Source organism: Phyllobates terribilis, unplaced genomic scaffold, assembly GCF_046119375.1.
Source record: "Phyllobates terribilis strain yellow unplaced genomic scaffold, ASM4611937v1 Scaffold_7__3_contigs__length_470593459, whole genome shotgun sequence".
In the NCBI taxonomy this organism is placed as follows: domain Eukaryota; kingdom Metazoa; phylum Chordata; class Amphibia; order Anura; family Dendrobatidae; genus Phyllobates; species Phyllobates terribilis.
In genome coordinates, this window is record NW_027362767.1 from 355,743,986 (window position 1) to 355,756,515 (window position 12,530).

General features: G+C 51.2%; 1 protein-coding gene across 1 annotated transcript in view; it reads right to left on the reverse strand.

The window, feature by feature from the left end:
- Positions 1 to 5,058: 5,058 nt before the first annotated feature.
- The window catches only part of LOC141154817 (transmembrane 9 superfamily member 2-like), a 56,908-nt gene continuing 49,436 nt past the window's right edge, over positions 5,059 to 12,530 (reverse strand). Inside the window, exon 17 of the mRNA XM_073641264.1 lies at positions 5,059 to 5,862. Coding sequence (XP_073497365.1) covers positions 5,795 to 5,862 — 68 coding nt within the window. The 3' untranslated portion in view covers positions 5,059 to 5,794. The remainder of the gene's footprint in view (positions 5,863 to 12,530) is intronic.

A 12,530-nucleotide genomic window follows, 5' to 3' on the forward strand; every position in this document is an offset into this window, starting at 1 on the left:
TGGGAAATGCTAGATCATGTGGCAACGCCCCTTGTACACTGGCGTGCGCCAATTCACTAGTAGCAGGGACAGCGCTTGTACTGGGCAGTGTTCCCTGATTTGGAGACGTTTCTCCAGTAGCGCTATTTGCCCCTATTGTTGTACTGGTCCTTGGGCTTGAGGATGGAACAGAATCACTGCTCATTTCTGAGCTCTCAGTGTCGCCGCTACTAAAGCCCTCAAAATCCACATCTCCATCTGAGATTGCACTGTCATCAGTGTCAGAACATAGCAGGGCATACACCTCCTCTGCGGTATAAGTCTGACGGGCCATTTTATTTTTATATTTTTTGACCGGACTGAACGGACCGGACTAAACGGACCGGACTGAAAGGACGGAACCGGACTGAAAGGACGGAACCGGACTGGACTGACCGGACTGACTGACCTGACAGGACTGACTGATCTGACAGGACTGACTGGACTGATCTGACAGGACTGACTGATCTGACAGGACTGACTGACTGATCTGACAGGACTGACTGACTGATCTGACAGGACTGACTGACTGATCTGACAGGACTGACTGACTGATCTGACAGGACTGACTGACTGATCTGACAGGACTGACTGACTGATCTGACAGGACTGACTGACTGATCTGACAGGACTGACTGACTGGACTGACAGATCTGACAGGACTGACTGACTGACAGATCTGACAGGACTGACTGACTGACAGATCTGACAGGACTGACTAACCATAACTCTTACTTTCTTTTTTATTTTATTTTTTTCACTTTTACTGTGGCAAGGCTGACAGCTCTTGTCACAGTGTTTCTCCTCTGCTCTCTCACTGAGATCGGAGGAGAAACAGTGTATTTATCAGGCAGATCGCACGGGAAAGTTTGTTGCTAAAACAAACTTCCCTGGTGATCTCTCTGATTGGCTGGTGTGACGCTGACATCATCGAGACCTGAGCCAATCAGGTCTCGATGATGTCAGAGGTCACAGCACCGGGATCCCCGCCGCTGGCAGGTATGTGGGGGGTCCCGATCTCCGACCACCGGCTGTCACTATCTTTTAAATGCCGCGATCGCTATGGATCGCGGCATCTAGAAGATAGGAACAGGTTAACATCATGGGGACCTGATCCAATCAGGTCCCCATGATGCCACATGTCAGAGCTATCGCTCTGAACCGGTACCGCAGCGCTAGCAGGACCCTGGGGGTCCTGAGCGCTGCGGGACCACCCACCGTTTTTAAACGTCGGCGCTGCACAGAGCCCAGGCAGCTCCGACGTTTATGTACAGTGGGCGGTCGGGAACCGGTTAACAGTTGTTGTAGAGATGTGTCTGCTGCTAGAACTCTGTGTGGCATTGACCTGGTCTCTAATCTGAGCTGCTGCTAACCTGCGATTTCTGAGGCTGGTGACTCCGATAAACTTATCCTCAGAAGCAGAGGGGACTCTTGGTCTTCCTTTCCTGGGGCAGTCCTCATGTGAGCCAGTTTCTTTGTAGCGCTTGATGGTTTATGCAACTGCACTTGGGGACACTTTCAACGTTTTCCCAATTTTTCGGACTGACTGACCTTCATTTCTTAAAGTAATGATAGCCACTCGTTTTTCTTTACTTAGAATTTGTATTATGGCAAGAAAAAAGCAGCCAACAGTCTATTCAGTAGGACTATCAGCTGTGTACCCACCAGACTTCTGCACAACCCCATTTATAAGGCAAGAAATCCCACTTATTGAACTTGACAGGGCACACCTGTGAAGTGAAAACCATTTCCGGTGACTACCACTTGAAACTCATCAAGAGAATGCCAAGAGTGTGCAAAGCAGTCATCAAAGCAAAAGGTGGCTACTTTGAAGAACCTAGAATATAAGACATATTTTCAGTTGTTTCACACTTTTTTGTTAAGCATAGAATTCCACATGTGTTAATACATAGTTTTGATGCCTTCAGTGTGAATGTACAATTTTCAGTCATGAAAATACAGAAAAATCTTTAAATGAGGTGTGTCCAAACTTTTGGTCTGTACTGTATATGCTCATGTAGCTCTTTCAAAGACAAGTCCAGCAATACCTCTACATGGCCAGTCCGTTACTTCGTTACTGAGAAATCCCCTTTTCAATTGATATGCAAATGAGGCTAAAGAGCTATGGTAGATCTGAAGCCTCCTTCACCCAGTGTCGCCTGCTCCTGCTTGACTACTCCCTTGCCTGAAGTCACAAAGCATAGAGGCTGCAAGTTAAGCAGAAAGCTGAGGCACTGGGTGGGGAGTAGAGCTGGAGTGACAGAGGCTTCATATCTACACCCGCATTTGTTTACCAACTCCCAAATAGTGGGTGAAATCCTGCTGACAGATTCCCTTTAAGTGCAGTTCTATGTAGAAACTGAATTTACAGAGTGAACTTTCCTGACCCCACATTTAGCCATGCTTTTTGTAACCAATTCCTCACAAACACATGCATATCTGCTGTGACAAAGTACTCAAGGGGAGATATGTAGCACTGAGATTGTTAGGTCCAGTAATAAACATAGGAAAATGCTCCAGCACATGAAGTGCTGAGAGGGGTTAATCAGCCATGTTTAGTACTAGGGTGATTAAACAGCTGCAGAGTGGGAGGCGCTCAGAGAACAAATATCCAGCCTTCCAGAGCATGTGGTATAGGGTGGGCCTGGAGGTGAAAGCTCTGGAGCTGTATTGCCATGTGAAGGAAAGCTAAACCTTGTGTTTGTTCCTGAAGCGGGCAGTTTCCTGTAGCAACAAAGACTGTGACATGTTAGGTTTTGTTTTTCCTGTTAGGCCATATTTGTTTTGCCAACATTTCTGTGGTTTATACAGTACTCTTAATAACCAGCGGAAGATTTAAAGAGACAGTGTTCCTGTGTCTACCTCTATGTGCAGACGAGTGAGAAGATCTACCACAGTGGGTGGGGAATGCGGGCAAGATCCCCAGAAAGCAAGTATGATGGCTGTGGACAAACTGCATGTCTTGGGTGAAGTCAGCTGTAAGGATGGAACAGCGGTCAGACAAAATGGAGGAACTGATCAAGCATCTGGTCCAAAGGCAGCAGCAGATCGATTTACTCACAGAGGCGGTTCGTGGCACGGCAGCAGCTCCAACTGTCAGCTGATAATTTCTCTGTCCGAAAGGCGGTGAGGAGAGCTTTGCAGAAAGTGACCCTGGGTGACGACATGGAGGCCTTAACAGTTTTTGAAAAGGTCACCGATAGAGAAACTCCCGCCAGAGCAGTAGGCAGGGAAATCCTGGCACCATACTTAACGGGAGAACCACAAAAGGAATACTATAATTTGGCCTTACAGAACGCCAAAGAATATGAAAAATTGAAAACAAATGTTGGCGTGCTTGGGGGGGGGGGAGGGGGTTACAATGTCTGTTAGGGCACAATGGGTCCACAGCTGGGCATATCACTGTTACTAACCCACTTGCTCCCAAATGTTTGATCTGTTGCACCTCGTAGAAAAGTGGTTACAGACGGAGTCCTCTACCCCAGCGCAGATGGTTGAGCGAGTTGTAATGAACCAGTTCGTGCACTTCCTTCTGAGCCCGATGCAGACTTGGGTTGCCCAGGGAGACCCTCAGAACCCTGATGACTTGGTCAGACTGGTCGAAAGGTATCAGGGGGTCGACGGGTTGTTAGGGAGGCAACCCACTCCATACTGGGGGGAACGAAGGTTAAAAAGGGGATGAGGCGTCCGAAGTTCAAGGGGGCCGCAGAGATCATGCCGAGGGCCTCATCAAGGAATGTAATTTGCTGAAGATGTCGGAGACAGCCCAGGTCACATAAGCTGCCCATTGTCCCCTGACCACCGAGCAAATGGACTGTAGAATGGGACGCCGGTGTTCATTCTATGCATATCCAGCTTGCAGTGTGGGACTGCCCAACTGGCGAGGGGCCCCAATCTTGTCCTGTAAAAGTGAATGGTCTGCAAATGACTGGACTATTAGACTCAGGGAGCTTGGTAATCCTTGTGAGGGCCCCGGAGATTGTTAGCTCCAGTAAAATAAACATAGGAAAATGCTCCAGCACATGAAGTGCTGAGAGGGGTTTATCAGCCCTGTTTAGTGCTAGAGTGATTAAACAGCTGTAGAGTGAGAGGAGTCCAGAAGATAAATACCCAGCCTTTTAGAGCATTTGGTGTGGGGTGGGCCTGGAGGTGATTGCTCTGGAGCTGTATGGTCATGTGAAAGAAAGCTAAATCTTGTGTTTGTTCCTGAAGCGGGAGGTTTCCCGTAGCAACAAGGGCCATGCCATACGTTAATGGAATCTAAAAGATGTGGGATAGCTTACTGGGCTTAACCTTTGAGTACTCCACTATCCAGTCAATGGGACTCTAGATCCGGAGAAGGCGGCTCAGCAGAGCACCTTATTGAATGAAATAAAAGGTGCACGCATGCTTGACCTGTGACCTTCATTGCCTGCAGGACTGCTGGAAATAGCCAAGCGCTGTACTTCGGTAGTCCCATAGACAAGGGCAGCAGCACAGATTAAGCATGCATACCTCCACTCCATTTAAGAAAGGGCTCTGTAGAGTCCAGTCCTCAGGATTGTGGGGATCCTAGCAGTAGGACTCCCAGTAAAAAGCAAGTTAACCCCTATAGATATTCGTGATACCTCTATAAAAATGTAAATTCTCATGCTTTGACATTAACAATAAGCTGCCAAGAATCTTTTTTTTTTAATTTTTTTAGCAGGGATGGGCAAAAAGACTCTTGTTGAGCTCTCACAATGTGGTGGGTCGCATAACATCCACCAAAACTTGGCATTAGAGATTAGCAATTAGATTTGCCCTGCACTGGTTTGGCATCCCATCCTCCATGACAGTCGGTCTTCATTTCTGCTTCAGGAGCGCCTACGGCGTTAACTGAGCCCCACAATGTCATATGGGATTCAAAGCGCTAGAGGGACCCAGGATGCTGGGTAGAGAAATGATGACTGTCTGCAATGGAAAACCCAGGCAGCATGAAAGGAGCTGCTTACTTACATTTGGCATATCAATCAACAAGACAAAAGTCACGTTGTACCTTCATAAGATAGTTTAGAAAAGTTTGTGGTCTTCGTAACTTTATTGCACAAGACAAGACATAGGCAAAAAGGCTGAAAAATACACGCCACATGTTTCGGTTTGTTAGTTCTAGAAAACGCAGGAGTCTAGTACCTTGCACTTCACACTAAGGCTTCTTGAAGGCATCACTTCTAGTATATACAGGCTAGGCGCTTTCTGATCGAACAAATAAAAAAATCAAAGAAACATTGAGCAACTAAAGCAGACTGGCTGGAATGGGTTAAAAAAAGAGAAATAAAATAAACATCTTATTAAATTTAAAAAAACAAACAAACTGACTTTTCATAGAACACACAGTATTTATGTAGAACATAGTGAACCTCTGTACAAATAAACCTCTTATGTATAATGTCTGGAAGGCACAAAAGCAAAAATTATATAATCATTGTGGGATATCAATCAACATCATGGTCAGCCATGACTTATATTATCGGTCATGGGCAAAAGTAAGAAACGCACCCAGTCATTGCTGAATGAATCCAACAACATCCCATGGCTCACACTGGTGTATTTACAGCAAATGGTGATTAAAAAAATTAGAGTATTGATGATGATGAGCACAAGACGCAATGTCGTAAACAGTCTCCCAGAGTGCTCGTCTCCTCATTGTGCGGTCCCACAATATGCTGCTAGTCCCAGTCTCTAAAAGGTAGCATCTTCTTATTCTTGGAGTCATACGTTGTGGCTTTATCGGTACCAATTTCATTGCAATACTTGATTAGTCCACTTTTACCACACTGTATATCTTCCTAACAAACCAGTAGCAAGAAAAGAAACCAATGGTACCTGGAGAAGAGAAAAATAACATTTCTGTTAATCCTATTCACTGCACCACACAATATTGTATGAAACATGAAAAGGTGACTAAGTAAATGTATAGTGCAAAGGGTTTACCTAGTTACAGACTTACAACAAACCCTGGGTATAGTCAGACCCCACAGTAGTTATTTAAAGACCTTGTCCACTACTTATACATTGATGACCTATCCATAGGATAGATCATCAATGTCTGATCGGCTGCGGTCTGGCTGCCGGCAACCCCACCGATCAGCCGTTATCGGTGTCGGCGGCCACCAGTACTTACTTGCCGAGCTTGGCCGCCTAGCTGTAGTGGCCGCCGTGGGGTACTACACATCCGCCTCCCATTGAATTGAATAGGAGGCGGATGTGCAGTACCCTGTGGTGGCCACAACAACTAGACAGCCAAGCTCAGCAAGCAAGTACTTCCGGTCGGCGGCAGCCGCCACCAATGACAGCTGATCGGCGGGGGTGCCGGACCAGGGCCGATCAGGCATCAATGTATAATTAGTGGACAACCTCTTTAAGTTGTCCATACATACAAAATAGTAGTCAGTCACATACATACAGCTAAGGTTGTTTGAAAGGCGTGAAACTAGATTTATCACACAGGAGAGAGGTTAGAAAAATACTTGTGTGATCAAGACAAAGAACCGTCCCTTGATTCATTCTTTCGATGGACCTTTCAAAGAATCATATGACATTCATTAAAAGGCATGTGCTCATGTTCTGTCTTCAGGAGCACACAGCTCTTCTGCCTCCCGGCTTGCCGCTGGTCTGAACTATGTACGCTTTAATGCTGCAAGCAGAGGTAGCTTTTCCTCTGCAGCATCAGGTGAGTGCAGGAGCACTGAAGCTAGCCATGTCTAGTTATCTGGACAGCTCCTGAGCAGCGCTTGCAAGCTCTATAAGTAAACCGCTTACAAGTCAGCACTTCTTGCCTAGGCAACGAGCACTAAACTACAAAATTAAAGGGAACTTGTCGCATGAAAAAAGCTGTTAACCTGTAGGTTAATAGCTTTCTGAACCTGCCCGGCGTCGGCACTTAGACCCCCGCTGCCGGGAGGAAATTAACTTTATTCCTCCTGGCAGCGTTCCAGTTTCAGTCATAGGGGTGGTGCTGGATCAGTCAGCATTCTGCATAGAGAGCGACAGCTGTAACAGCGCCCCCTGCACTGAATGACAGCCGTCACTAATGATGAGTGAGCAGTCAGTCAGCATAAGTAAATAAAAGAATGCTGGATGATTTTTTCAACAAATGGTAGTGTGGATTACAAATGATCTACAATTGACTGAGAAAAAAGTTTAAAAGGACTATTATGCAATTTGCATAGTTCCGGCCACATTCTGACTAAACGTGCTCGGTCTCGCTTAATTTACTTACTTGTCTTGAGTGAGGCTGAGCATGTCTAGTCGGCATGTGACCGCCGGCTCTTGCCATCAGCATCAGTGAATCCTGACAGCGTGCGATACACACACTAAGGATTCAGAAGCCTATAATCACAGACTGGATAACCCCTTAAACTTGATGCAGAGCTTCTTTAAAAAGGAAAAATAAAATATATGTAATCAAAAGAATTATAATGTTAGAGTGCATACAAATAGTTTTCTTTACAATCTTTTACGAAAATTGAAAAAAAAAAAAAAAAAAAGTTTCCATTTCAAGATGAGAGCGCCATTCTCTCAGAATCATTTAAAACCAGGGAAAACTCCCGTAAGTGCAGCATTTCCTTAATTTGTGAATGCAGTCATCTACCCGCATTTGTGATCATAAAAAATGAAAGTCTGTAAACGTTTCCCACTCGATTTGAAACTCTGGCAGAATGAGCAGCAAATTAGCAGAGCTTAAGGTTGGAGCTGTCTAAACATACATTAGGCAAGTGAAAACATACACTTGCAGACAACTGCCTCGCTCCCTTTTCGGAGCAGATTGGAATTAATTAATTTACATTTCTCCCCCATGATGTGGGCTTTTTTGTGCTCCAGAAGACAAGCGGCAATTTATTTATTTTTTTTATAGTTGTCTACAAAATACAAAATTGGCTTTGCGTACAAATATTTACCGTGCTTCTAAATACGAATCAGTAGTCAAAGCAACTAAAGCAATTTAAGCAGCTTGTCTGCTTTTAGATAAACACCCTGCTGTATAAACAGAACGGATGACGGTAGGTATGAGAAAGGGAAATCTTCCCATTGTTGGCAGTGATGGAGCGGCAGAAGAAGAAAAGCCCACAGTAAAACCACAAGCATCGAATGTCTGGCTGAGATGCTGCTGAAGCTATCGTTTTAGTTTTGCCTTCATAGCGAGGAGTAAATATTCGGTGCTGTAGAGAATTCACTCATTAAATCATCACAATTAGAAGAAAAGTGTGCAGAAAATAACTTCTTATAGTTTAAAAATGGGTGGGGGGGGGGGGGTCCACTAAAAAATCAGATTTAATTACAACAGAATTTCCACACTGGACATTAAACTCAATTCTAAAATTCACACGTCTTGCTCTGTAGAAACACACTTCAGTTTTTTCTTTTTAAATACAGATATGGCAAATTTATTATCTCTCTCTAATATAATGGGAGATGTGTCCCTCTGTCTGAAGCCTCTATAAGCGGTGCATGCGCGGCGCGCCTGTGCAGTCTAGCTCCAGACAGAAGAACGCATGGAGCCGTTACAGGTGAGAGGAGTGTATGGCGCCGGAGATCACAGTATACGTAGGCACTGAACGCATACCGCGATCTCCGGCACCATGAGGACATACTTACCTGACCGGGAGGAGTGTTGCTGTGGCGCCTCTGTTCTGGCCGGGGGCGGTATCAGCAAATGCGCATAGCGTGCTATCTGGCACCATTTTACTGAAGACAGATCTGCAGTGTGTGTTCAACAAAATGGCGCCGGACAGCGCGGTATGGGCACGCGGGTACTCCGGCGCCACACTCCTCCCCCAGCCTCCGGATGGGGGCAGCACTTAACAGCATGGGGGAGCATATAAGAATAAAAATGCCCGGGGCATACAATGGGTTCAATAGCAGGAGATTAGAGATAGAGAACTATACCTAGATTGATGGTACACCTCCCACCCCAGCAGTGCCACAGACAGGGCAGAGGTACAGCTCCCACCCCAGCAGTGCCACAGACAGGGCAGAGGTACAGCTCCCACCCCAGCAGTGCCACAGACAGGGCAATGGTACAGCTCCCACCCCAGCAGTGCCACAGACAGGGCAATGGTACACCTCCCACCCCAGCAGTGCCACAGACAGGGCAGAGGTACACCTCCCACCCCAGCAGTGCCACAGACAGGGCAGAGGTACACCTCCCACCCCAGCAGTGCCACAGACAGGGCAGAGGTACACCTCCCACCCCAGCAGTGCCACAGACAGGGCAATGGTACACCTCCCACCCCAGCAGTGCCACAGACAGGGCAATGGTACACCTCCCACCCCAGCAGTGCCACAGACAGGGCAATGGTACACCTCCCACCCCAGCAGTGCCACAGACAGGGCAGAGGTACAGCTCCCACCCCAGCAGTGCCACAGACAGGGCAGAGGTACAGCTCCCACCCCAGCAGTGCCACAGACAGGGCAGAGGTACAGCTCCCACCCCAGCAGTGCCACAGACAGGGCAGAGGTACAGCTCCCACCCCAGCAGTGCCACAGACAGGGCAGAGGTACAGCTCCCACCCCAGCAGTGCCACAGACAGGGCAGAGGTACAGCTCCCACCCCAGCAGTGCCACAGACAGGGCAGAGGTACAGCTCCCACCCCAGCAGTGCCACAGACAGGGCAGAGGTACAGCTCCCACCCCAGCAGTGCCACAGACAGGGCAGAGGTACAGCTCCCACCCCAGCAGTGCCACAGACAGGGCAGAGGTACAGCTCCCACCCCAGCAGTGCCACAGACAGGGCAGAGGTACAGCTCCCACCCCAGCAGTGCCACAGACAGGGCAGAGGTACACCTCCCACCCCAGCAGTGCCACAGACAGGGCAGAGGTACACCTCCCACCCCAGCAGTGCCACAGACAGGGCAGAGGTACACCTCCCACCCCAGCAGTGCCACAGACAGGGCAATGGTACACCTCCCACCCCAGCAGTGCCACAGACAGGGCAGAGGTACACCTCCCACCCCAGCAGTGCCACAGACAGGGCAGAGGTACACCTCCCACCCCAGCAGTGCCACAGACAGGGCAGAGGTACACCTCCCACCCCAGCAGTGCCACAGACAGGGCAGAGGTACAGCTCCCACCCCAGCAGTGCCACAGACAGGGCAGAGGTACAGCTCCCACCCCAGCAGTGCCACAGACAGGGCAGAGGTACAGCTCCCACCCCAGCAGTGCCACAGACAGGGCAGAGGTACACCTCCCACCCCAGCAGTGCCACAGACAGGGCAGAGGTACAGCTCCCACCGCAGCAGTGCCACAGACAGGGCAGAGGTACAGCTCCCACCCCAGCAGTGCCACAGACAGGGCAGAGGTACAGCTCCCACCCCAGCAGTGCCACAGACAGGGCAGAGGTACAGCTCCCACCCCAGCAGTGCCACAGACAGGGCAGAGGTACAGCTCCCTCCCCAGCAGTGCCACAGACAGGGCAGAGGTACAGCTCCCTCCCCAGCAGTGCCACAGACAGGGCAGAGGTACAGCTCACACCCCAGCAGTGCCACAGACAGGGCAGAGGTACAGCTCCCACCCCAGCAGTGCCACAGACAGGGCAGAGGTACAGCTCCCACCCCAGCAGTGCCACAGACAGGGCAGAGGTACACCTCCCACCCCAGCAGTGCCACAGACAGGGCAGAGGTACACCTCCCACCCCAGCAGTGCCACAGACAGGGCAATGGTACACCTCCCACCCCAGCAGTGCCACAGACAGGGCAGAGGTACACCTCCCACCCCAGCGGTGCCACAGACAGGGCAGAGGTACAGCTCCCACCCCAGCGGTGCCACAGACAGGGCAGAGGTACAGCTCCCACCCCAGCGGTGCCACAGACAGGGCAGAGGTACAGCTCCCACCCCAGCGGTGCCACAGACAGGGCAGAGGTACAGCTCCCACCCCAGCGGTGCCACAGACAGGGCAGAGGTACAGCTCCCACCCCAGCGGTGCCAAAGACAGGGCAGAGGTACAGCTCCCACCCCAGCGGTGCCACAGACAGGGCAGAGGTACAGCTCCCACCCCAGCGGTGCCACAGACAGGGCAGAGGTACAGCTCCCACCCCAGCGGTGCCACAGACAGGGCAGAGGTACAGCTCCCACCCCAGCGGTGCCACAGACAGGGCAGAGGTACAGCTCCCACCCCAGCGGTGCCACAGACAGGGCAGAGGTACAGCTCCCACCCCAGCGGTGCCACAGACAGGGCAGAGGTACAGCTCCCACCCCAGCGGTGCCACAGACAGGGCAGAGGTACAGCTCCCACCCCAGCGGTGCCACAGACAGGGCAGAGGTACAGCTCCCACCCCAGCAGTGCCACAGACAGGGCAGAGGTACAGCTCCCACCCCAGCAGTGCCACAGACAGGGCAGAGGTACAGCTCCCACCCCAGCAGTGCCACAGACAGGGCAGAGGTACAGCTCCCACCCCAGCAGTGCCACAGACAGGGCAGAGGTACAGCTCCCACCCCAGCAGTGCCACAGACAGGGCAGAGGTACAGCTCCCTCCCCAGCAGTGCCACAGACAGGGCAGAGGTACAGCTCCCACCCCAGCAGTGCCACAGACAGGGCAGAGGTACAGCTCCCACCCCAGCAGTGCCACAGACAGGGCAGAGGTACAGCTCCCACCCCAGCAGTGCCACAGACAGGGCAGAGGTACAGCTCCCACCCCAGCAGTGCCACAGACAGGGCAGAGGTACAGCTCCCACCCCAGCAGTGCCACAGACAGGGCAGAGGTACAGCTCCCACCCCAGCAGTGCCACAGACAGGGCAGAGGTACAGCTCCCACCCCAGCAGTGCCACAGACAGGGCAGAGGTACAGCTCCCACCCCAGCAGTGCCACAGACAGGGCAGAGGTACAGCTCCCACCCCAGCAGTGCCACAGACAGGGCAGAGGTACAGCTCCCACCCCAGCAGTGCCACAGACAGGGCAGAGGTACAGCTCCCACCCCAGCAGTGCCACAGACAGGGCAGAGGTACAGCTCCCACCCCAGCAGTGCCACAGACAGGGCAGAGGTACAGCTCCCACCCCAGCAGTGCCACAGACAGGGCAGAGGTACAGCTCCCACCCCAGCAGTGCCACAGACAGGGCAGAGGTACAGCTCCCACCCCAGCAGTGCCACAGACAGGGCAGAGGTACAGCTCCCACCCCAGCAGTGCCACAGACAGGGCAGAGGTACAGCTCCCACCCCAGCAGTGCCACAGACAGGGCAGAGGTACACCTCCCACCCCAGCAGTGCCACAGACAGGGCAGAGGTACACCTCCCACCCCAGCAGTGCCACAGACAGGGCAGAGGTACACCTCCCACCCCAGCAGTGCCACAGACAGGGCAGAGGTACACCTCCCACCCCAGCAGTGCCACAGACAGGGCAGAGGTACACCTCCCACCCCAGCAGTGCCACAGACCGGGCAGAGGTACACCTCCCACCCCAGCAGTGCCACAGACAGGGCAGAGGTACAGCTCCCACCCCAGCAGTGCCACAGACAGGGCAGAGGTACAGCTCCCACCCCAGCAGTGCCACAGACAGG